A 23,994-nucleotide genomic window follows, 5' to 3' on the forward strand; every position below is an offset into this window, starting at 1 on the left:
CAATCCCAGACCCATGTGCCTGGGATGATACTGAAGTTAGCAGACGTCTAATAATGTTTGGACTTTTTTTTAGACGATAAAACATAAAAAAAAAAATATTTGAAAAAATTGCACCTGTAGTTTTTTAAATTTTCTACATGTGCATATTTTTATTTTATTTTTTTGCAATTGATTTGTTGAAATACGAAAATTCAAAAATTTTTAAATGTCTGCTAACTTCAGGATCATGTGCCTGGGTTCTGTCTGGGCGTCTCTGGTATACGTGTCAATCGGTTATTTCATTTTTAGGTGATAACACCAGTGAACTATCGTCGAAAAAGTGTTAATCAAGTTTCCTGAAATTTTTTTTTTTTAAATACTGGCTTTCGAAAAATTTACGCGGAGAGACAGCCTGCATCTACATCTGCAGACTCACAAAATTTATTTTTCAAACGGAGCGGCCAGTGGGCTCGTTCAGCTTCAACAATGCGCGTGCGCGGACAATTAAACGCACTGACATCGCGCACGCGCAAATAAAATTTTTTCCAAGGAAAGCGACCAGTAAAACGCACCCAACCAAAGAAACCAGCCATGAATTGTATAGATTAGAATAAAACAGTTGTCAATAAAAATAAATAAACAAAAAATAATGCTGATAGTAATAATTATTAAGTATTAAGTGTCGATAAGTTTTTAGTTATTTTTTATTACGTAACATAAACATATAATGGAGAGTAAGAAGGAATTGAGATATAACGTTGACAATATTGGAATATTTTCTAGTTCAAACTCGCGTAAGAATAGCAGCCAATCAACAGGTAAATTACACGTCATATGTTTATCAAATGATATATGTGTATTTATTTAAATAATATTTGTTACTGTAGTTCCGTTGACAATTCCTTGTCCTGGACGTACACAGGGTGATGGTATGGAGAATGTGTCAAATATTCCGTCAGATACTGAAAAAATATCAGGAAAAAAAATAAATCTACGTGATAAATTAATTTATCATCCGTCTAATCTGAAGCAGCAGTCATCGTGTCCACCAGTGACACCAACTGGTACCATTGTTAGATTAATACCAAAAAATGTAACTCATACAAAGAAAGAAAAGCTACTGAGCTCGTTAAAAAAATCAAAAGAGCCTAAATTTGTACCCTACGAACCCTACAAGGCTGCTGTTAATCCAATAGTTCCTGATGAACGTAAATTTATCCGTGGGTCTCGTAATAATCTTGATATTAATGAGATGGTTGCTCAAATGGCGTTACACAAGTCAATAGAGTTTAAAAAAAATGATAATCATAAAAATGCTGACAGTAAAGAGGACAGAGAGCTCAAGCAGTGGGAATGTGATAAGAAAGCTTACGAATTAGAATTACAGAAGCTCAGAGAAGAGAACATTCAACTGGAAAATCAGCTCAAGTTCCAGGCGCAAGTCAATGGTGAGTTAAAAAATTTATTGGTCGCGGCCGTTGGCGAAGATCTCGAGACCAAAGTTCATATTCTCACTGAAGACAAACTCCAGCTGTCTCAGGCTCTGCTTAACTCTGCGAGACACCTGAATACACATCAAGAGCAGACCGAGTGGTTGGCAGGACAGTGCGAAGTATGGAGAAGCAAATTCTTGGCCAGCAGTCTCATGGTCGAGGAGTTGGCTCGTTGGAAAGCTGGACTCTGTCAAAGAACTACCGACTTGCAAGAATCTATCAAAAGACTGCTTGAAGAACGTATCAGAGTACGGGAGACTTTGATGAAAACTTACAAGACACTCAGCGTTCTCAGAGAGAATTTTGATCCAATAGGTACGCTCACATATAGGAGGCACGAGCTTCCCAGCAGTAATATCCTTGACTTGGCTGACGGCTGCTGCCAGGTCGCTGAAATTTTAAATGTCCAACTGCTCAGTGGCATGGACCCTGTGAGAAAGATCAAGCAGGTGGATACAACAGGTCTCGAAATGAAAACCGTCGCTGAAAAAAATGCCGAGCAGCTCCTGATGAATCCGAATTTAATCATGTCCGGGCGACAAGATGCTGCTTGCAGCGCGGTTATGGGAGCAGCTTTCGCGCTTTCTGGTAAAATGTGTCTTCCATCCTTGATGATTGACGGCAGTATGGCTTGTTGTCCACATTGCAGTGGAGAAATAAAACAGGTTTAATAATTAACTTGCCATCTGTTTTGTTGATATCTAACGATTGCATTTAATTGTCCTACTGTGTTAAACTGCCGGCTATTAAATTTATTTAAATGATAATTGTAAATAGTAAGTAGGAATTGAATTTATTTGTATAATAATTAATACGAAAAAATATTATATTTTATTTAGTTATTAACATAAATTCAGGTAGCTGTTGATAAAATATATTCGACATTTATTTTTTTTTACAACTCAATAAATTACTAGCCATCGATGTTCCTGTTTCCTATTTTTAAAAAAATTGAATAAATATTTTCTATTGATTTTAATTTTAAATAAAATATGATAATTACCTTTGTATTTTTTAATTTAATAATTCGCTGTGCATTCCAGTTTAATGAACTTGATAATACGATTATTGTAAAGTCTTTAAATACATCTTGTAAAATATTGTTAATCAATTCGGAGTCTGGTTCCAGATCTTCAATAATTATAATCTATAATTGAAGTTATAATTATTATTATTAATTAATAATAATAATTATAATTATTTGGGTTAAAAATATAAAAATTTACGCTTCGATTGAAGACAGTCGAGTTGAGATAAATACGAGCGAGTGACAATAATTTTTTTTCAGTGACACTGAACAAGTTACCCGCGCTGCTGTCCAACTTGTCATCGAGCTTTGATATTTTTTCCCACAAAAATACTTTTTGCAACGCCTCCATTATTTCTTTGTCCGTACGACGGTTGTGCGGCTCCAAATTGTATTTTATTGTCCCATTAAAAAGAATAGGTACTCGTGGAATATAATCGACATACTGTCTCAGTACATCGATATTTATGTCGACAATATTTAAATTTCCTATTAAAATATTTCCTGAAAATACTTGATCAAATTGCAGCAATACTTTTACTAAATGACTTTTTAATTCTGTATTACTGCCGTGTATCGCTGAAATAATATTTTATTATTAAATAATTAAAACAAATAATAATAAATACATACCGACTTTTTCCCCAGCATAAATTGAAAAATTAAATGGCTCATGATCCGTCGAATTTATCAACAAAACATTTTGAAAATGTATACTCGGTATCAGTGGCCACTCACGTCTATCATTATTATCTTTTATTTCTTGCGGTATATTCTAGAAAAAAAAAAAATCATTGACATAAATAATTAATTTTTTAAAAATAAAAAAGTATTAAGTACCTGAATATAATTATCTACAAAGCCAACGGTCATAAGACTTCCATACACATCAATAATAGCAGCAGTAAGATGAACCAGACTCTGAGTCAATTGAATCGTACAAATAAAACCCAGTCCCAATACTTGATACCGATCTTTAACGCCATTTACTGCCGCGCAAATTATAATTACCGCTGCCAGAGTAACCGCGGAAATAAGTTTTATTCTGTACTCCATCCACAATTTGGTCGCTTTTAGCATAAAATCATAAGTAGTATTCGCGTCGCAGTATTTGTAAAATTTTTTAGCAAAATCTCTTTCTTTTCTGTACGCCTGAATCGTTATTCTTTCATTGACGGTACTCACAACGTGATTATAAATCGGCGTTACCGATTCTATTCTCGATTCGTTGAGCGCGAGTACCAATTGACGGATGTAAAACTGGTAAATTATTATTATGCTGATAAATATCGCCATCGGTAATAACAACCAGGGACAAATTATCCCCAAGATCGTTGTAGTAAATAAACTTATTCCAAAGTGCATAAGTATTGTTATTTTTAACTTGGGCAATGTATAATCCACTGAAATTAATTTTTAATTAATTAGTTAATTTAACTAATAAGCTTTTTATTTATCTTTATTTTTTTTAACCTTCTTGTAAGTCATGGCTGCAGATATTTATCAACGCAGAAGAAGATACCGTTGAAAATATCGATATATGCGCGCGATTTATTTTTTTCAGCCATCTCTCGTGCATATTTTTAGCAGCATTGAATATATCCTGATAAATATTTATTTTATTTGTTTATTTTGTTATTAAAATATATAAAATTTACATACTTTGTTGTAAATAAATGTTAAAGTAAGTCCTAAAGCGATGATAAATCCTACGACTGACGCTAAAATAATAGCGATGTGTGTTGTATTGACCAGAGTTTTCTAAAAGTGAAACCGACATAAGTTTTGGCAATAAATAGACTGAAAAATATTTTCAAATACCTGAGATATGTAAAAAAAAATAAGAGGGCTTGCGGCAATGGGAATAGAATAAAGCAAAGCCATCGCACAGACAAATTCACCGAGACATTTTCCCCCAGCTCGATAGTCGATAGCTCGTACTCCGTAAATTCCTCTTGTCGTTTCATCAAAATCTGTTTCTCCTCTGCTTAACTTTAAATTTAAATCACTTGAAGAAATAGCCGCAGCTGTCGCTGAACTAAGACCTTTACTTTTAATTCCCGAGTCTACAAGAAGTTGACGCGAATTATCGCGAAACTTTTTGTCAAATGATTTAGTCAACTCGTCATACTCTTTGTTCCACTGACACAGCTCTTCATGCTTACCATGCTCCACTACTTTGCCATTTTTCATCAGATAAATCAAGTCGCATCTCTTCAAATACTTTTTAAAATATTTATAATAATAAATATCACGTAAATATGTATTTATAAATTTAATTAACATAAACTTACTTGGACTTTGTCAGTAATCATGACGACACTTTTCAGTCCAAGAACTTGAACAATAGCTTTGTCAAAAATTTCTAAGCTCTCAATCTTGTCTAAATCCCTGAGAGGATTGTCCAGTAAATTTATGTCGCGATTCGTGTAAACTGCTCGTGCCAACGCGATTTTTTGCTTCTGGATCATCGTCAGCTCTACTGTATGCACGTCAGTGTCATCTGATCCTGGAAGCAAACTTATGTCGTTGGTCAAATTGCAAGCCTGTATGCTCTTGTAGTACCACGAGGAGTCAAAACTCTCGTTCATCACAATATTCTCCTTGAGAGTTCCCTCAAATAAATTAAAATCTTCTGGTACATATGACATGTTACCGTCAATAGTAACCTGGCCATTAATGCGATTCAATTGGCCCATGATTGCCAGCAGCAACGATGATTTTCCACTTCCAGAAGCTCCGCATATTCCTATCAATTTTCCTTTAGGCACATAAAAATTTATGTCTATCAATTCTGGTGACAATGAAGCTTTCAAAGCTGCTCCCACATAAATATTGTCACTCTCGACGGAACTAAAAATATTACCAATTAATAATTTAAATTTATTTATAGTATATATGTTTTCTTACTAAGATGTATGACGTTTATTATTATTATAATCCCATGAAAAATGTCCAGAATTAATAGTGATTGCGTAGTTTTTATCAATCGGTTTGTCAGTATAACGATCACAGTCTTTTAGTATCAATACTGTTTTTAATTTATTGAGTGATGCCAAACCATGTGAAATACTACTCATTGCTAACCAGCTACTCCGCACACAGTGTTTTAAATTTATAAGAATTAAAATCAAACATGGAATATACTAAAAATAAATATTTTAATTTTTAAAACCCGCCATACCATGATAAATAAATTAAACAATTAATAAATCATACGTTGACTGAAATAATTTGCTGATGAGTAAATAAATAAGCCATTGTCATAACACTGACAGTAACTATTGGAATAACGTGAACCATACAGAGACTGCAGCCTTCGCTTAGTGCGCCCAATTTTATCTCTCCCAATTCCTTCTTACGAACTCCTTGGATCCGGGACACAAAGCATCTGTCCCACTGGGTAATTTTTGCAAAATAAATTTTGTTGATAAACTCTTCGAGCAAAGACAGCCGTCTCAGTGAGTAATTCATGGCACGCGTTGCAAAAAGATTTGTCAAATAAGCATTCATTATCAAGCTTAGATATAAAATAATTAGAGTTGCGATTCCTATAAGTGCCCAGTGTCCCATCGAGTACCAGATGTACAGAGACGATATCAATAAAATCAAAGGACCGGAAAATATCAGTGGTCCGTTTGTTATTAATTCGTAAAGAGTTTTGCTTTCTGGTACAAAATACGTCAATGTCTGTACAAAAAAAAAAAAAATGATCATATATTTTATTTAATTTATTTACTGATAAATTACCTGATGAACCGGAGCTTTGAATCGTACTGATGATTTAATCAATTTTTTGTACGCCAGAGTTAAACATGCAGATCTCAATCTTGTAGCCGTTCTAAGATTTAATGATGCGCTCCAGGCAATTAAAAAGTATGAAATAACTTCAGCTGTTATCAAAATACCAATATGACTAAAAATAATAACTTGATCTATCATTATTTCATGTTTTAAATTATTTGAATAATTATCGAAATTATTATTGACAGTTAAATTTATTTTTGTCGCGTTGATAATTACTGGATTAGACAAACTGGTGTTTTGCTTGTAAGTCACATTAACCCGGTCCTCAGTCGCAATTATTATTTTTTGCAATACAATTATCTAAAGTAAATATTAAATTACAGTTTTTAATATTTTTTTAATAACAAAAATACTTACGGGGCTGGAGAGCGCAATGAACATTCCCAGGAAGTAAATAAATGAGCTGACAAGTACGCGGGTTTTGACAAAATGCCATGCGATTTTAGGTACCGATGCACCAGCTTGTCCTCTCTCGACTACATGATTATGCCACAGGGTATCTATCCTATAAATTTATTGATAAATTAACGAATTGACAAATGAATAAATCAATTAATTAATACCTGGAGCCATTTACTTGACAAGATTCTTGAGTAGAAATACTAGGCAATGGTTTATCTCGTAATCCATTTTTACAACCATCAGTAATGTATTCATTTATCCAACTGAATGATACACTTGACAGTAATCCTATTTTATCTAGAGGAATTTCAGATCCTGGAACTCTTTTAAAATAAAAATAATAAAAAATTATTGAGACGCAATCGGCCTCCATATAAATAAACTTACTTTTTAAATCTCACAGGTACGCAATTAGCAAGTGCTGTAGTATATCTTGATAAGCGATTGTGTTGTACATATGTTGAACTATATTTATCATTTTTTTTTCTTGGTAAAAGTTTACCTTGTCCATTATTATCAAAACTTAAATAAACATAAAGCAAAACTTAATGTAATAATAAGTAAAATGATAATAAATAAAAAATATAATTTACCTGGTGCAAGCATCATTGATGATGCCCAAAGACGATGAAGACATTACTCAGTTCATAAATATATATATATAAATAATAAATTTAAAATACATAAAACATTTAGACGTGATTTATTTTACGGAATCCAGAGTTTGGTGGCATAGGGACAGACTCTGTTGCTTATCATATCAAGCCACTCCTGGTTTAGTTGGCTATCTATCACTCGAGCAAATGTTTATCAGATAAAAAAAAATTCAATGTCGAAATATACATTTTGTGATGCTAATGGTCACATCCTGAGTCACCGATATGTTAATAAATTAAAAAAAATATTTTTTAAAAAATTTAGACTAAAGTTTTAGATCCGAGTTTTAAGACTTGTGAGTAATGACTGATCTGTACGTGTCTTTTCAATAGATATAAATAATATTACAATTTAAAACATCGTTATCTCTTGTAAAATGACCCGCATTTCTTACTCTCTTATCGACAAAACTAAGAAATTCGAGAAGCATTAATATCACTGCTTGATAGTTTTTTAATTTTTAAAATCATTAAAAATAATAATAATAATAAAGACAGTTTAGTAAGACAAATATTTATTTATTAAAAATATGGATTAATAAAATTTATTTAAAGGCAAAAAGGCGCTTTAGATTATTAATTACATAATAATTAATTATGAGATTCATTCATTAATAATAATAAAATATACTTTGGTTAATTAATGTGAATAATAAGGCAAGATCTTTTCAGTGTTATATGTATAATAAATATATAACTGATTGATCAATTTATGAGACAGGTATTCTCTTGGGATTAAGATCGTACATTCGCCGCATGCGTTTTTTTAATTCTTGGGGAAATTTATCGTAGCATTTTTTGCAAGCTGGACGTAAGTCGAATTCAAAGAATTTTGTCTTTTGATTCATCTTCTGGTCGCAGAATGCGCATGCAAAGTGATGAACGCACCAGGCTTTGTTTAAAGCAGTAAATACTGAAAAGGAAAAAATATATAATTAATGACGTTGTTTTTTTCTTTGAATGAATTTATAAATAAATTTAATAATTACCATCGCCAGAGATGACTTGATTACAGACAAAGCAAAGATTCCCAAATAGCTGATGGTAATGAGTTTCGCAATATGCTAAACCTTTTTTCTCATAATGACGATGTCCAAGAAATGGTTTTTCACATTTAGCGCAAACAAAGTGTTCAACGTGCCAATGTTTACCCAAAGCAGTGACGACTCGCTCTTCAATTGGCCGACGACAGGCACCACATATTGGTATTCCCATTTTGTCATGACATCTCAGACAATACAATTCATTCTGGAAATACCAAAAAATTAATTATTTACTCATTTATTTAAATTTAAAAAAAATCCCAACCATTTCATTAGCAGCATAACCGGGTCTGGATCTCACTTCCCGTGCATCTGAATTTAATTCAACGCCACAAGCTGTGCAGCTGAAGTGATAAGGATGATAAACTTCTCCGCGGAATCTCAAAGGCTTGTCATCAATTACTCCACTGTAATTTAAATTTAATTTTTTAATCCAATAATTTTAATTTTATCACGTGACAAGAAAAAAACTTACTGGCATTGATGGCAAATATGTTTACCAAGTGCCCCAGCTTTAACCCGCGCGTTGCAAGAATGACATAAAGCTCTTCCTTGGCACTTGATGAATCCAGCGTCAGCTAACTCTCCGTTACATTCTTCACAACGGAAGCATCCCGGATGCCAGTTGGCATTCATTGCTTTTATTACACGACCAATAACAAATTCCCCGCATTTTCCACAGCATGGAGCAAACAGTACATGGAAATCATGCTCGCAGTACTTTCTACCTTCGAACTCATAAAATATTCCTTCCGGAAAGGGTCTGAAGCACTGTGCGCACCTGAAAGAGTAAATATACAATTCAAAGTATATGAAAAAATAAATCTTAATCATATAATTAATAAACTTACACAAAACATTGGGTATGCCATAATTCACCATGTGAATTAACTATTTTTTCATGCGGCTCGAATCCTTCCCGACAACGGGAGCAAAACATGTTATCCAAAGACATTCCTGTGATTCTGCAATTTTAAATTAAATATTATTGATATTTCTAATACTCTAGGCGAGATACTTTTTTTTTAATTCACCACCAAGTGATACTTTTGTTAAAAAATAAAATGAATTAAAAAAAGTACCCAGAACGTTTAGGAGTTATAGAAAAATGTTGTGCTGCACTTGAATTATGATTGTTAAAACTGAATTTACTGGATAATAAATTTTCTCTGGAATTCATTCTACGGTGATACAAATCACTACCGTCTAACGGTCCTAGAGGCAATGATTTTGGTGATAGATCAGCCATTATCACTTACAATAATAACAAATTATCAGCAAACAATTAATAAAACAATTACACAATTTACTTTTTTTAAAAATATATGTATTTAATGCAAAAATAACAGAGAACAAAAAAAACTGATACGTTATCTATAATATTTTTTCTCTAAATCGCGATAAGATAAAAAAGTTACCAGACGTGTACTCTAATATTTAATAACTAAATCATTTAATCTGATAATTATTATTACTATTAATTAAATATAATTAATAATTTAAAAAAAAGCAACATATTAATGAGAAAATTAAAAATGTATATAAATTCCACTGTTATCACATGATTTAAAAAATGATAAATTGTTAACCAGTGAATAATAAATCAATTGATTAGATGATGTCATCTCCATAAATAGAATTTAAAAAATATTTCTTGCTTACCCTGGCATCTTTAGAGGTTAAATAAATTTTTTTTTTCTTTTTGAAATCACCTATCGATAATATATTACAGTAGTAACAATAATAATAATAATTATTATTTAAATAATCTGGAGTTGTTATTTAAATATTTAAAAAACACTTGAATGGTGTGTCTGCAGTAAAGATCAACAACAAAATGGGACAATCTATATTTATATATATAAATTATTAAAAACCATTCCCACCCTTTTTCGCCCACGATTATTTTTCCTTTACGTTTATGGTTATGGACTTTTGTTTATTCGAAAAAAGCTAAAGATTAAAAAAATTAGAGTAGAGCAGACAAACAATTATTTAAAAAGAAAAATAACAATATTTAATAATAATCACTGCAATTTAATTTTTACCTCAATTTCTCATTAAATGACTATTTGATTTATAATTAATCCGTTGACATCATCAGAAACATCAGAAACAACCAGACATTTACTACAACCACACCCACAAACACACAAAACCAAGACCTTTACCAACACGCGTCTGCTGTTGACCAATCAGATCTCATCTATTTTATTCAGTCCTTTTAAAGATGTCAAAATAATAATTGTTCAAATATATATACATATATATTTATTATAAATTTATTTAACAATCTAAAATACTGATTTTGTTATTTTAAATCTAAATACTTATTGCATTGATAGGGAGCTTAAAAAAATAAAACTAAATTTTTATTTATAATGATGGTAATTTCCACACTTAGGAAAACTACTCGGAGATCTCGTCATTTGTGAGTGTTCTCCGACTTTGAGGATAAAACCCATCCCCATTTCCATATGATTCACCAGGTGACAATGAAGAAACCAGTATCCGGGATTGGAAGCTACGAAACGTATGACTGTGAATCCCTTGGCGGGAACACTGACGTTGTCTTTTATTGGAGCACGATTAAATTTTTTTTCAATCAGTCCCTGGTCATTCATACGTTTTACTTTTGAGAATGAAACATTAGCTCCCATGGACACCATCGCGACCACATGGAAGTCGTGCCCGTGTAAATGTACCGGGTGATCTTGATCCCGGTCATCAGCCACATCCAGGAAAATCATTTCAACCAGGCTGTCTTTTTTTACCCGATAAACCAGCGGACATTTGCATAAACCGTCAAGACATTCTTTATTTTTATAATTTTCCTCATAGCAGATTGATGACTCTGATAAATCATCATGTTGCGTTAACAATGGCACTGATGGGTATTCAAAGCTTATGTCATTTATCTGCGGGTACGGTCCCGGTGCATAATGAGACACTGAAAAATATTAAAATTAATCATTAACAAGTTGATAATGATAATTAAATTTAGTAATAAATAACTTACTGTAAGTATTAAATGAAAATTTATAATAAAATATATGATCTGGAGTCCTTGATATATCCTTGGATTTGTCTTCAGTATTGTTAAGTTCAGTAACTTTAATTACTGAGTTATTTGAATAATTATCAGCTAAAATCGCCATGGGATTTAATAACTGCAACAATAATAATAAATTATAGAATAAATTAATTAAATGATAATTAGTTATATAATAAATATAAAGTAATATTTACCACACCGGAACGATATCCATCCTCATAACTGGTGGAACCCTTGGGCTCATTCTCCTCTGTATTATTGTAGTGAAGAATACCAACTTCGGATATTTTAATTCCATTTTTGTTGCAATCTCCCATGCCGCGATATCTAATCCAGTAATTATCCGGCTTTTGATTTGCGTCCAGTACAAAGTCATAACGTTCGCCGGCGTTTATTATAAAAGTATCAACAAGTACCGGCTCAAAGACACCACTCTCTGAAGCAATCATCAGTAACTGGTGATTGTCCACTGACACTTGGACGGGACAGTAAATTGGACTGTTGAACATGACGCGAAATCTATATCTTTTGCCCTAAATAATATTAATAATAATAATAAATAATAGAGGAGACAAAGTCTGGAATAAATATTAAAATATATTTACTTTGTTTACGTGAAATATTTCTTTAGGCGTTTCGTAAGAGTTGTTTTGCGAAACAAACTTGGCTTTGGAGGACAAACCATTGATTAAAAAACTATAGCCGTATACACTTGAGTATCTATGAAGTACAGTTGCTAATTTAGAGACAGTAGACATATCATACCAATGCCATATCGTCATAACGTGCTCTGCTAAATCATAGTCGTAGTATTTTTTTAATGGGTCACTGGGTTTTCTTACAATTAAACTTCCATAGAGTCCGTCTGCTTCTTCGAATCCTGAAAAAAAATAAAAAAAATAAATAATTAAAATATCATAAATAGAATAATAATTAATAATTAATTACCAATATGTGAATGCCAAATGTGGGTACCAGCAGGTGATGCATTAAATTCATAAATAAATTTATTATGAGGTAATATTGGGCATTGTGTAATATATGGTACACCATCCATGAATGGTGTGTCTATTTGATGAATACCGTGCCAGTGTATTGTCGCGGAATCACTTGCAAAATTATTTATTACATTGACTCTTATTTTGTCTCCTTCACAAACCTTTTATTTAAAATAATAATTTAATTAATTGATTAACTAATAACAAATGTTATATTTTTCAAAAATATATTACTTGAATACTTGGTCCAGGTAACATGTGATTAGCAACAGTTACAGGACGAATATGACCACCAGCAGTAATGCAACCGTTTAAAAAACAATCATCTTTATTAAAGGGACAATCACGACATGCGTAACTCATTGATGTGTATTGTTTAAGTACAAATGTATATTTACAGGTACGTTTAACGTTATCATCACAATTTCTGTAACACTGATGCCACTGCCCGCCAATAAATTCTTCTTTAGCCGGCAAAACTGAACTATTTAAATTTTTAATTGACTCGAAACGCATCGGTCTAAAAGAACTCGAAGATATCCCGTAGAGATATAAAAATAATATAATTTTTAAAATGACTTGCGTCATTGTTAGCTCTAGCGTTACTAAGTAGCAATTGGTGTTGTCATTAACAAGTTTGACTAACAACTGAGTTAAATATCATCATCATCTTCGAGCTAATCTATATTATCAGCACGTGTTGCATTTTATTTTATTTTTTTACTTTTTAAACTTTTTTCTTTTTTTGTTATTCAACTTTAAGTGAAAGTTTATATAATGGTAGGGACAAACTTGTTTAACTTGATTGATTATTTTAAGATTTCTTAATAATAACTTAAAAAATAATGAAAAAAACCCTGACATGTTATTTTAAAACTATTATTATATATATTTATATTTTTAAATCCTTGAATATCTATTACAATAAAATCTATTTGAATAAATTCACGGTTATTAATATTTTATACAACTTATAATGATAATTATTTTGTTTTTTACAATTGTGTGTATGTATATGACGTTGATAAATACTGGATTAGGTACATTGCTAGAGCGTAATTATACAATTATTATACAAGATACTCTGGTCTAGCACGCACAAATCACTCAACATACAGTGGAATTATAATTAAAAATAAGTTTATCTAATTCTTTAACGTTTTAAAACGTATTTCAAATGATAACGAAAAATTTATCTCTTTAAATATTTACTTAATAGCTTTAAATAGTAATCTTATGTATGATTAATTATCCTTCTTCATTCTGTTGGAAGTCATTCTGTAAATTATTGAATCGCGCCCGGGATCCATATCCGCGATCGCAACTTTTATGTAAAAAAAAAAAAAAAATTTATTTAAAATATCAGTCACTTTTTATAGCCAATAAATCGTTAATAATAAAAATAAAAATACTTACTGCAAATGGCAATGAGAGAAAAGACAAAGATGACACTGAACCAAAGAAAAATATTGAAGATAACAGGATAGTTGGCTGAGTATTTTTTAGCTAGATTTGCGTCTTTCAACTAAAATAAATATATATTATAATTATATAATAAAATATATAAAAAAAAAAAAAAAATACTACGTGAAATTCATTCCTCATGCGTTTAAAATGAAGTAAAAGTGCAGTATGTTTACTAGTAACGCCAATAAATGTAAACAAAAAGTTTGTTTTTGTAAAAGAAAAGTAAGGACATTTATTGCGTCAATACCTCAACTGGTTTATCAACTTGACCAGTCATTGATTGAACCTCGTGCCGGTGGTTCAATTCATCCGAGGATTTAATATTATCATTATCATGTTCATTTGTGTTAGTATTTAATTCAGTAGGACCTAAAGTTGGGTTAGTAATTTCACTTACGCCTATACTCATTTCCGGTTCTTCGGTACTTAATTTATCATCCTTGATATCCTCGTTCTACAAAATGTGTTGCGTGAGAGGAGTTACAAGTGTTAGTAAATAATCTCCAGGGAGTTAACACACATTCTATATCTATGTCTGATAAAGCGTTACTAGATTTGTGCTTTCTCATGCCGTCATGTACAAACACCCCGACATTGACATTTTAATTTTTTTTTCGTTCTTTTTTTTTTTTTTTTTTTTTTTAATGTTATTATAATTAAACTTGAATTTAAATTTAATATTGATAAAATAATAATAATAAAAATAAATATATACCGATATGGGTGCTGATGAAGAAGTAGAATCTCTAGGTTTCTCTGAACTTGCTGAGCTATCAGGTGTCTGTAAAAAATTTATGTATACAAAATAAAAGTAGAAAAAAGTATAAAAATATTAAAAATTGAAAATTACCGGCTCTGCACGGCGGACTCGTAAATTATCAATTGATCTGGTGTTTCTGACTTTGTTAGCATCATTCGTAAAGACAGCAATTACAACATTACCGTTGTAGACGTCAATGAAAGCGTTTGATACGTCATCGAGGACGCTGTTTAATAAATTTAAAGCTTCTTGAGCAGCTCGAGAAGTTTTTCCATGCAATTCAATCACCGGTTGGAGACCGGACACTACCAGCCAGTAAATGTCAGGTTTTGAATTTGCGGTGACAGTTGAGGGAACTTTTTGAGCGATAGCACGGAGGAGTTGAATTTCTTCAATAAATTTACGGTCCTCGTCAAGCTTTAGATCCAAGAATTTAATTGTAGACTCGTCAATGGCATTTGGCTTTAATTCTCCTAGCGCTGATTGCCCCAGCTGTAATTTTATTTAATCATACAAATAAAATTTAGATAAAAAATTATTATTTATTATACTTACAGCATTTACACCATCTCCGACACAAATTCTTACTAAAGTATTGTTATTATCCCGTTCTCCAAGCCGACGACTTACTGCTTGCCAAGTGGTCTCTTCAACCTCGTCGACGATCAATGGGAATCGTTGGCCACGTGGTGAATCTAGAGACTCAACACCTTCAATTGCTATGCTGACTACTGCTTCAGGTGGACTGAATGGATCTGTTATCTCAACTCCTTGCCAATTATCGTACTTTGATAACAAATTAATAGATTAATTAATTTTAAATTCAAATTGAAGGGATTATCTAATTTATTAAGTACATACTTTTTTAACAGTGTATCCTAAGACACCTGTAAATACTTCTTTCAAGAGGGTCTGATTTAATGGATCCGTACCTTTGAAGTGAACTGTTTCTGGACTGTGTAATATTACAAAATCTCCATCAGCATAAACTAAAAACAAATAACCAAGTGGAGTTTGTTTATTTATTTGTTAATTAAAATAAAATTTTTAAACAAAAATAAATGCCACACCCAATCAATAATCATTTTATATTTTTCATTGTTTAGAAATATCAATTAGATTAATTATTTATTTAAAATAAAAAATACATACCGGATGCTAGTGTACACAGAGTTAATAAAATTAATTTTAACATTTTAATTATGTTATTATTCATTTAGTAAAGTGGAATTATTATTAAGTTTTAGTAAAATTTTAATGACTTTTGGTCCTAACCCAATAATCTCGTGAAAATTTGATCATATGACAGTCTTTAGTTGGTTTTTTAAAAACCAGAGGCTCTGAATTACAGTTGATACCAAGGTGTCCAAAAGATGTCGTCAAATGATGATTTTTAAATTTTTAAATATTTCATTTTGTATAGAAATTTAAAAAACAATTATTATATTTAATTAATAACAAATATCATATCAATTACTCCTACCAGAATTCTGTTTCCTATTTTGATTATTTAAATCAATAATAATTAATTTCTCCCAGAATATTTCATTTCTTTGACAGTTGGGTTTGCGGTGAAGATCTAGGAGATAAAACGATCCTGAAGTTAGCAGACAATTAAAAATTTTTGGATTTTTTTTTGAACAGTTAAATTTGAAGAAAAAAAAAATAAAAAATATGCACATGTAGAAAATTTAAAAGACTACAAGTGCAATTTTTTTAAATGTTTTTTTTTTATAATTTATCGTTTTTTTAAAAATTCAAAAATTGTTAGACGTCGGCTAACTTCAGTATCATGGAGATAAAAATAATAATTTTACCCAATTACGTTTATCTCATTAATTAAAATCTTAAAATAAAAAAATGACAGCAGGTGATAAAAGTGGTTACCATCAGAAGTTATTTTGTTGTAAATAAATACAATAAAGAGGACTCTGGAAGCAGAAATGTTAGCGCCATCTTAATATCACCGTTGAGTTAATTGTCCATTACATTATATATCAAAGTGATTTTGTCTGATTGTGTGCGAATGGGCTTGTCATAGTCCATAGTCTTGGTCGTTGGTCGTCTTGGTGGTTCTGTGTGTTATTTTATACTCCGGTTTGGTTTTATATCATAAAATCTCGTGTCACTAATAAATAATCCATCAGGAAGGTGAGTGTCCTTAACATATTACAGACATTTAAAAATCTCCAGCTAATTTTTTACTCCAATAAAAAACATAGTGTACCGAGATTTTATTAATCGCTATCATGCCTACATTAATCATTTAACTTTCAGAAAAAAAAGTTTTTTTTTTTTTTTATGATACTCCAATAGTTGTGACCGTAAGTAACTTTACGTCGAGTTCATCACCGTCATCGTCATCATCATCATCATCATCGTCTATCTATTTTCTCATCTCAAAAATACACGTCCGTCCATCCACATCTATACAAATATACATATATACATGTATATAAATATATACAGAGATTTTCCCTTCACTCTAAACTACAACTTGCTACAACTACAACCTACACGAATGGACGAGAAAGCGTGTCCTCAAGACGCCTCCATCATCATCAATACGTCACTTAACTTTTTATAATTGCTATTGTGATTATTTCACGTATCACATTGTCACACTATTATCACTCATAACGTTTTTTTTTTTACCGTTTTTTTATTTTTACTCTTTATTGATGTTAACTAAATATTGTTTTGTCGGTAAACGTTTTTAAAATAACTCCTGACGTATTAATATTTTCAACTCCGTTATTCCACGACTTTGTTTGAATGACAACAAATATAAAGATTTATTATATATGTTTTTTAAAATAATTCAACTGTCAAGGTCACAATTAATTAGAAAAAGTTAATTGAATTTATTAAAAGACTGAATAAATAAATGAATGAAATGAATTAAATGGATTTGTAATCCAATGATAAAAATAATCGATCAGTTCACGGTCAATATGAGTAGACGTTATATATTTATAAGCTATTCGTGGATCGTGGAAGCCCTATTCCAGTGACAACTCTCTGTGTAAAAGTTAACTGACGAATGTCGTCACTAAATAAATCTATTACTCCGTCAACTCCGTGCCTCTGTCTCTACACACATCCTTATTATAAATTTTTAAACTTTTTACACTAGACAATACAAAAATAGTTGGATAAAATATATGTATTTTTTACTATTGCCTGTAGCAGTAGTTGAATTAGTCACTTTACCCAGTGGTAATGACCTGCATTAATGACATTGAAGATCCTTATTAATCGTTTATTTTATTATTAATTTTAACCTGATTTAGTTTAATATCTAGTACAGGTAGAAAACAAAAAAAATAATAATTATTTAATGAATTTAATATAAATGACCTGAAGATTTACCTGACTACGATAAGATAACTAAAGATTGTTTACTTTTGATAACCCAATATCATTTAATTTATTATTTATATTTTGTTATTCTTTGTTTCAGGAAAACAATCAAAGATTTAGTTTTATTTGTACGTCTAAAAGTTAATTTATATATATTTATCAAGGTGGGTATTGTTATTATATTTTTATAAATAATTACATTTATTATTTTAAAAATTAATTATATATTTTTTTTAGATGAGGAAACAAGGACAAGATGTAATGCAAGTTAATTTAGCGGGAATAAGACGTGATATACTAAATCTTGCTCACAATTATAGTCTTGCTCAGGTAATTTATTCTTAAAAAAATAAACAAATAATAAATTAAAATTATAATTATTATTATTGTTGACAGAAATTAGTTAGAAAAGCGACGAGCAACGACCCATGGGGCCCCAGCAGCACACTGATGGCTGAAATAGCCGATCTGACTTACAATGTTGTTGCATTCACAGAAATAATGCAGATGCTGTGGAAGAGATTGAACGACCATGGAAAAAATTGGCGGCACGTTTACAAAGCCCTGATTGTCCTGGACTATCTGATAAAAACAGGATCCGAAAAGGTGGCACAGCAGTGTAAAGAAAATATATTTGCTATTCAAACGCTTAAAGATTTTCAGTACATGGACGGTATTAAAGATCAGGGTATTAATGTAAGAGAAAAAGCTAAGCAGTTAGTGGCCTTACTGAAAGACGATGAACGTTTGAGAAATGAACGTGCACGGGCTTTGAAAGCTAAAGAGAGATTTGCTCAATCTGCCAGTGGTTTTGGAAGCGATGGTTTGGATGCCATGTCAACTTTAGGTGATGTAAGTTTACTCTAGATTTAATTATCAAGACAAATTATTTATTAAATATTTATTTTTGGATAGCTTTGTTCACCAGACTGGGAGCCGTATCGAGGAAAATCTGAATCTAAACGTAAGAATTTATTTTTTTTAAAACAAAACTCTTATCATTTATATTTTATTATATTTATTTAAACCGCGATGTAGTTTATTGTTTATACATATTTTTTTAAATTTTGATATTATAGTCTTAATGTAAAATTAGATCCGTTATTATTTTTTTAATTATTCTATTATTATGTATTGCGCAATGTATACAATAATCAGCCGAACTAGAAGCAGCTAGACCGCAGACTGTTGGCGAGGAGGAGCTGCAACTGCAGTTGGCACTTGCGATGTCGAGAGAGGAAGCCGAACAAGAGGAACAGAGAAGACGCAGTGACGACGTGAGGTTACAACTAGCTCTCAGTCAAAGTCAGCAGGATTTCAAGTAATCATCAACCTCAATTACACTTTTTTTCTCTATCATAAATTACACTGATACCAGTTTTATTTAATTGATAATGAATATTTATCGTCGCAGAGCACCGCCAACTGAAAAGCAAAGCCACATGCTCGATTTACTTGACGTAAATCTCGGCGAAGCCAGCGGTGGTTCACAGCAAGTTGATCCATGGGGCGTTCCGATAGTTCCACCTCCACCCAGACCTCAGGTACTTTTTTTTTTATTATTTATTCTTTTTATCTATGCCATATTTGTAGGCACGTAATTGACAATGTCTGCATGATACGTCAACACTTTTTCTTTTATTTTTCGCATTTGCATGTCAGTCCTTGGACTTATCTCGTTATTATTATCGTGAGGTAGGAATTATTTTTAAATTTTAAATAAATATCGGCTGATTTGTTTGATTGTTTAGAATTTTTAATAATTTATTGTAATAAAAATATATATTTTTTTTTAATAGACTCACATCGATCCATGGAGCGCTCCAACAACAAGCAGTGCTACTGCAGCAGCAGTACCACTGGATCCGTGGTCACCAGCTCCACCTCAGCGTCCAAGTAAATAATTTTTTTTTTTCTTTCACTCCTGATATTTATTTGATTGTGCAATGAAATATTTGGCAGTAGTGATTAATGCGTAATTTTAAGTGGCTACTATTATTATTGAATGAAAAAATGATGTTTAGCAGCATCAGTAGATCCATGGCGAGCACCCGCACCATCTCCGGCAACAGTAGCATCACCAGCTCGTACTGGAACCGCTGGTACCACTGGGACCACTCTTGATCCCTGGTCTCTGGCACCAACGACCACCGAGGCCTTGACAACACCGTCCACGTCTTTTAATAACTCAACATCACTAACACCACCAAATATTGGGTTCAATGTTGTACAGTCGCCGCAAAATATTGGCTTCAGCAATATTTCATCACCAAGTGCTTCGGGATTTAATAATAATAACAGCAATGGTTTTAGTAGTTCCGGTACTAGTTTTAATAATTTTAATAGCTCACCAAATCAAGGTAGCACGACGACCAGTCCATCTGGTGATTTTGATGAATTTGACATAATAAGCAATCGTAATAAAATTAGATCGAGTCCCCAACCTGTCAATAATGGTAATTATTTTTTTTTTCTTGTTTTTTTAATTAAAATTACTAATTATGATAATTTTTTAAGGAGGTACAATGTCACCTGATCCATTTAATTTCGGTACACTCAATGATAATTTACCAGCGAGTACTGGTGCTGTTAAAAAAACACCTCAATCATTTCTCGGTGAAAACTCAGCGCTTGTTAATCTTGACAATCTTGTGAGCACATCAACAATCAAACTATCGACTCCTGCGGCTACTGGTAATTATTTTATTATATTATTTTTCTTTATTATTTTCAAAGATATTATCATTTGGATTATATTCGATTTAATATCTTAAAATAATTATAATTGTATCAATTTAAAATAAGTTAAGTTTTATGACTTTGACCTTGATAAAAAAAAACGATACAATTTTTTAATCAATTTTAATTGCTCTAGCTCATGCGATAGATAATTGAATACCGGGAAACCAAGCCATCGATATAATTAATTATCGAAATATGACAAATGATAATATCTCATTACTTAAATTTACTAATTACAATTTTTAAAAAAATGATTGTTATTAATAAAACTGCCTCTAACTGACTCATTAAACTTCATAATTCATATTAATTAAGCACTTATCGCTTGTTATGTACATTTATATAATATATATTTTCATAAAACAGCATTTCAATGGAAGTAATTTCCGTGAGTATTGACGTATACACGGGATTCAAGTTGTGTGTTGTCAGCATAATGGGTGTTTCAACGCATGCTTTATTATTATTATTATTATGATTATTAACTATCTCTTATTTTTATCAATATATATATAATATATTAAACAGGAGTTTTTTTTTTAATATTAAATATCAGCGCATGTGCTATGTGATTGTCATATCATTTATTTAGTATAAAGTTATTTATAAATTATATCATTTTAATAAATATTAATAATACTAATAATGATAATAATATTGTAGTTTCATCAGCATTCACGGCCAATCCATTTGCAACAGTAACACCACCACCACGTCCTACAATAAACCAAATTCGGCAGGATCCATGGACAGGAAATGGTAGCAATTCTACGACCGCCAATCCATTCCTTTCGTAGCTGAATTTAAATAGTCAGGAAGTTGTAACAAAACAGAAACAATAACAAAAATAATAACAAATATAAAATAAACAAAAAACAAAAAAAAAAAGAATAGAAGGAGAAAAAGAAGATGGAATTTTTTAATTAAAATATTTTACAATTTTCGTATGATATTTTAGTTTTTATTGAGACTAAAATACAAACTAAATCATGGATGAATTTATTATAAAATATTTATTGACTGGTGTCATTAAATCAACGAAAAAAAATGTAATTATTGCCTTTTCCTCATTATTAATTATTAATTATTATTATTATTATTATTATCATTAATTATAATTATTGAAATGTAGAGTAGGAAAAAGGCTGGCAATCGTTAAGAACTGATTGATTGTCATTAAATTATATAGTACCAATATATTATTAATTAATTTAAATATAAGCGATATTATTATTAAAATAATAATAAAGCGAAATGGTTGCGTCTAGGCCACGAAGAATAGATTTTATACACGCTCTTTTTTGAATAATAGTATATTTTTTAAATCATCAACTATTGATTCAATAAATAAAATAACGATGATGCAAAGTAATTTTAAGTAAACGGGGACTAGAGCTAACGGTGAAGGCTTATCGTGTTTCATTTTTTGTTATTATTTTTATTCGATTAATTGACATTTATATTTATAATTGATTTCTTTTTGTGAAAATTAATATTTATTGATATATAACTAGCTTCGAGCTTGGCAGCAACTTATCGTAATTGTAATTTATAAAAAAAATGCTTTATTAAAAAAAAAAACAAATTATATATATTTTGGAGTTAATTTTGCTTAATCGGAAAATTTAATTTAAAATTATACAAATAATTTTTTATTATTATAATTATATATTTTTGATTATTTATAATAATAATGCGAGCGTATGTATATAGCCGTAGATTGCTGATGTGAGAAAAAAATGAATTAATCATGATAAGTTACTATTAAAATGGTATTATTGAAAATTGTACATTCTATACAATCATATAATATATTATTATTATTATTTTATTGATTTGATAAATAACTAAAACGAAAAAATTGTTAAATAAAAAAATACAATAATTATTCTTTATCAAATAATCATAAATTGTTATGGTATTTTTTTTGTTAATCAAGAATGCATGAATTAATTTAATCTTTATTAATTATATATATTCATTAAAATTATAGTTTTACGGTAATATATTTTTGTGTTGCATAATTTCAATAATTATTATTATAAATTACATTTATTATATACTTTATTATTATTATTATGCAAATAAATGTACAAATTTTTAAGTACTACTATATCATTATTAATATCCTTTTATTATTGATAATAATTTTAAAAAATAATATATGGACCTATTGCATTTAATAATTAATATTAATATATATATTATATATTTTTTATTATAATTATAATTAAAAAATAAATTAAAATGCTTAAAAAATTCATTGGGAATTTATTATTTTTTTTACCACAATAATGCGTGTGCTGATTTCACCAGAGGTGAGATGAATTTCGCGACACTTTATTTCAAGTACACGTTGATGGAAAACAAAAGATGAGATGACAAGGTCTTTACTCCAAGGAAAGAAAAATAATTTTAGTCAAATAATATTTATTTGTTATAAATTAATACATGGCAGTCATTAATACTCGATAAAAATAATAAAAATTTCTAAAAACAAAGTAAAATTAAAGAGAAGCTTCTGCAGAAGGGCTGCTGGCAACGGATGGCAAAAAATAACTTCTTACTTGATTATGAAGCCTCGCTATTTCCGGATCTTCGCGTTCCAGAGTACGAATAAATTGTGCAAACTGTATGGTACCTTCTCTACCCTCGGAAAATCCATATTTTTTAATAACATCCATCTGAATTTGCGTAACTATCGGAAACACAAACTGCATCATCTTCAACATTTCATTTCCCGAGCTCTCTTTGGCTTCGCTTAATTTTTGGACGTTTTCTGGGGCATTCAGAGCTGACAGTACATCCCCCAGTGCAGCTAAAAATTTCATTTAATTCATTAATTAATTAATAACTCTTAATTATTTTATATATTATTTTATTATGAATCACCTTTAGCTGTGTCAGCATTGAAAGTCGTAATTGATGCCATTTTTGTATATAATATTTAATACTCCAACAAATAAATTATCTAATATATTAATATTGCTATCCAACACTTTTATTATTTAATAATTATATATATTTATTAATTTAATATACAAATTCATACTATTTGTTTACATTTATCTTGACAGCTTGTCAACTTTCACTTGCTCTCTATTTTAGGTTAGGATTTCACAAGCTGAATCCTCAATAAAAACTCCATGATATCAATTATTTATTTATTAACTAGTATATATACAATACATAATAAAAATTA

The 23,994-nt window shown here is 30.4% G+C and overlaps 6 protein-coding genes across 19 annotated transcripts; 2 read left to right on the forward strand and 4 right to left on the reverse strand.

Annotated features, from left to right (window-relative positions):
• Positions 1 to 523: 523 nt before the first annotated feature.
• Positions 524 to 2,150, forward strand: LOC130672024 (golgin-45). The gene is made up of 2 exons (XM_057476216.1): positions 524 to 797; positions 867 to 2,150. Exons 1-2 carry the CDS (start codon positions 707 to 709, stop codon positions 2,141 to 2,143), a joined length of 1,368 nt encoding a protein of 455 aa, XP_057332199.1. The 5' UTR covers positions 524 to 706; the 3' UTR covers positions 2,144 to 2,150.
• Positions 879 to 7,704, reverse strand: LOC130672004 (ATP-binding cassette sub-family C member 11-like). Of its 3 annotated transcripts, none has more exons than XM_057476183.1 (16): positions 7,302 to 7,704; positions 7,096 to 7,230; positions 6,870 to 7,031; positions 6,664 to 6,811; positions 6,250 to 6,606; positions 5,719 to 6,189; positions 5,410 to 5,645; positions 4,794 to 5,352; positions 4,321 to 4,722; positions 4,162 to 4,260; positions 3,973 to 4,102; positions 3,340 to 3,902; positions 3,133 to 3,274; positions 2,699 to 3,078; positions 2,476 to 2,619; positions 879 to 2,408 (listed from the first exon to the last, which is right to left on the reverse strand). In XM_057476183.1, the coding sequence occupies exons 1-16, from the start codon at positions 7,343 to 7,345 to the stop codon at positions 2,358 to 2,360; spliced, it is 4,023 nt and encodes a 1,340-aa protein (XP_057332166.1). In that variant the 5' UTR covers positions 7,346 to 7,704; the 3' UTR covers positions 879 to 2,357. The 3 variants fall into 3 exon arrangements, with proteins under 3 accessions (XP_057332166.1, XP_057332168.1, XP_057332169.1); XM_057476185.1 differs by having other exon boundaries at positions 7,096 to 7,252; XM_057476186.1 differs by lacking the exon at positions 7,302 to 7,704 and having other exon boundaries at positions 6,870 to 7,023; positions 7,096 to 7,220.
• Positions 7,705 to 7,862: 158 nt separating this feature from the next.
• LOC130672020 (LIM and senescent cell antigen-like-containing domain protein 1) lies at positions 7,863 to 13,211 on the reverse strand. 6 transcript variants are annotated; one of them, XM_057476206.1, is made up of 7 exons: positions 10,456 to 10,558; positions 10,070 to 10,119; positions 9,259 to 9,372; positions 8,883 to 9,188; positions 8,673 to 8,814; positions 8,354 to 8,612; positions 7,863 to 8,277 (listed from the first exon to the last, which is right to left on the reverse strand). In XM_057476206.1, the coding sequence occupies exons 2-7, from the start codon at positions 10,075 to 10,077 to the stop codon at positions 8,075 to 8,077; spliced, it is 1,032 nt and encodes a 343-aa protein (XP_057332189.1). In that variant the 5' UTR covers positions 10,078 to 10,119; positions 10,456 to 10,558; the 3' UTR covers positions 7,863 to 8,074. The 6 variants fall into 6 exon arrangements, with proteins under 6 accessions (XP_057332189.1, XP_057332188.1, XP_057332190.1 ...); XM_057476205.1 differs by having other exon boundaries at positions 10,070 to 10,360; positions 10,456 to 10,549; XM_057476202.1 differs by lacking the exons at positions 7,863 to 8,277; positions 8,354 to 8,612; positions 8,673 to 8,814; positions 8,883 to 9,188; positions 9,259 to 9,372 and adding exons at positions 11,427 to 11,577; positions 11,657 to 11,995; positions 12,068 to 12,342; positions 12,411 to 12,621; positions 12,695 to 13,211 and having other exon boundaries at positions 10,075 to 10,119; positions 10,456 to 11,357.
• A 114-nt stretch (positions 13,212 to 13,325) lies between these two features.
• LOC130672025 (ATPase H(+)-transporting accessory protein 2) lies at positions 13,326 to 16,004 on the reverse strand. 2 transcript variants are annotated; one of them, XM_057476217.1, is made up of 8 exons: positions 15,840 to 16,004; positions 15,549 to 15,676; positions 15,243 to 15,473; positions 14,778 to 15,179; positions 14,643 to 14,708; positions 14,175 to 14,381; positions 13,877 to 13,985; positions 13,326 to 13,784 (listed from the first exon to the last, which is right to left on the reverse strand). In XM_057476217.1, exons 1-8 carry the CDS (start codon positions 15,901 to 15,903, stop codon positions 13,705 to 13,707), a joined length of 1,287 nt encoding a protein of 428 aa, XP_057332200.1. In that variant the 5' UTR covers positions 15,904 to 16,004; the 3' UTR covers positions 13,326 to 13,704. The 2 variants fall into 2 exon arrangements, with proteins under 2 accessions (XP_057332200.1, XP_057332202.1); XM_057476219.1 differs by lacking the exon at positions 14,175 to 14,381 and having other exon boundaries at positions 15,840 to 16,000.
• A 674-nt stretch (positions 16,005 to 16,678) lies between these two features.
• Positions 16,679 to 22,623, forward strand: LOC130672021 (epsin-1). Of its 6 annotated transcripts, XM_057476213.1 has the most exons (13): positions 16,679 to 16,838; positions 18,151 to 18,214; positions 18,288 to 18,380; positions 18,447 to 18,902; positions 18,966 to 19,014; positions 19,209 to 19,371; positions 19,465 to 19,594; positions 19,713 to 19,745; positions 19,850 to 19,946; positions 20,075 to 20,506; positions 20,568 to 20,744; positions 21,159 to 21,180; positions 21,456 to 21,680. In XM_057476213.1, the coding sequence occupies exons 3-12, from the start codon at positions 18,288 to 18,290 to the stop codon at positions 21,173 to 21,175; spliced, it is 1,647 nt and encodes a 548-aa protein (XP_057332196.1). In that variant the 5' UTR covers positions 16,679 to 16,838; positions 18,151 to 18,214; the 3' UTR covers positions 21,176 to 21,180; positions 21,456 to 21,680. The 6 variants fall into 6 exon arrangements, with proteins under 6 accessions (XP_057332196.1, XP_057332191.1, XP_057332192.1 ...); XM_057476208.1 differs by lacking the exon at positions 21,159 to 21,180 and having other exon boundaries at positions 16,680 to 16,838; positions 21,456 to 22,623; XM_057476209.1 differs by lacking the exon at positions 21,159 to 21,180 and having other exon boundaries at positions 16,680 to 16,838; positions 20,078 to 20,506; positions 21,456 to 22,623.
• Positions 22,624 to 23,194: 571 nt separating this feature from the next.
• On the reverse strand, positions 23,195 to 23,826 carry LOC130672039 (protein C10). The gene is made up of 2 exons (XM_057476239.1): positions 23,685 to 23,826; positions 23,195 to 23,610 (listed from the first exon to the last, which is right to left on the reverse strand). Exons 1-2 carry the CDS (start codon positions 23,722 to 23,724, stop codon positions 23,300 to 23,302), a joined length of 351 nt encoding a protein of 116 aa, XP_057332222.1. The 5' UTR covers positions 23,725 to 23,826; the 3' UTR covers positions 23,195 to 23,299.
• Positions 23,827 to 23,994: the final 168 nt, after the last annotated feature.

Source organism: Microplitis mediator, chromosome 7, assembly GCF_029852145.1.
Source record: "Microplitis mediator isolate UGA2020A chromosome 7, iyMicMedi2.1, whole genome shotgun sequence".
Lineage (NCBI taxonomy): Eukaryota > Metazoa > Arthropoda > Insecta > Hymenoptera > Braconidae > Microplitis > Microplitis mediator.

Bases quoted from the DNA above. Each gene is read 5' to 3' on its own strand.
- LOC130672004 (XM_057476183.1), bottom strand. From the start codon at position 7,345: ATGTCTTCATCGTCTTTGGGCATCATCAATGATGCTTGCACCAG. The intron at 4,261-4,320 runs GTATTTGAAAAT...TTTCACTTTTAG, and splicing joins TTTTTTTTTACATATCTCAG to AAAACTCTGGTCAATACAAC. The intron at 2,620-2,698 runs GTAAATTTTTAT...CTTCAATTATAG, and splicing joins CGACTGTCTTCAATCGAAGC to ATTATAATTATTGAAGATCT.
- LOC130672021 (XM_057476208.1), top strand. From the start codon at position 18,288: ATGAGGAAACAAGGACAAGATGTAATGCAAGTTAATTTAGCGGGAATA. The intron at 19,015-19,208 runs GTAAGAATTTAT...TACAATAATCAG, and splicing joins AGGAAAATCTGAATCTAAAC to CCGAACTAGAAGCAGCTAGA. The intron at 19,595-19,712 runs GTACTTTTTTTT...TTTGCATGTCAG, and splicing joins CACCTCCACCCAGACCTCAG to TCCTTGGACTTATCTCGTTA.
- LOC130672024 (XM_057476216.1), top strand. From the start codon at position 707: ATGGAGAGTAAGAAGGAATTGAGATATAACGTTGACAATATTGGAATA. The intron at 798-866 runs GTAAATTACACG...TTGTTACTGTAG, and splicing joins GAATAGCAGCCAATCAACAG to TTCCGTTGACAATTCCTTGT.
- LOC130672020 (XM_057476202.1), bottom strand. From the start codon at position 13,048: ATGACGCAAGTCATTTTAAAAATTATATTATTTTTATATCTCTACGGG. The intron at 12,622-12,694 runs GTAATATATTTT...TTTAAATAAAAG, and splicing joins TACCTGGACCAAGTATTCAA to GTTTGTGAAGGAGACAAAAT. The intron at 11,358-11,426 runs GTAAGTTATTTA...AATATTTTTCAG, and splicing joins ATTTTCATTTAATACTTACA to TGTCTCATTATGCACCGGGA.
- LOC130672039 (XM_057476239.1), bottom strand. From the start codon at position 23,724: ATGGCATCAATTACGACTTTCAATGCTGACACAGCTAAAG. The intron at 23,611-23,684 runs GTGATTCATAAT...TGAAATTTTTAG, and splicing joins CAATGCTGACACAGCTAAAG to CTGCACTGGGGGATGTACTG.
- LOC130672025 (XM_057476217.1), bottom strand. From the start codon at position 15,903: ATGAATAATAACATAATTAAAATGTTAAAATTAATTTTATTAACTCTG. The intron at 14,709-14,777 runs GTAATTTTCAAT...AATTTTTTACAG, and splicing joins GAGTCCGCCGTGCAGAGCCG to ACACCTGATAGCTCAGCAAG. The intron at 14,382-14,642 runs GTATATATTTAT...CACATTTTGTAG, and splicing joins CTTCATCAGCACCCATATCG to AACGAGGATATCAAGGATGA.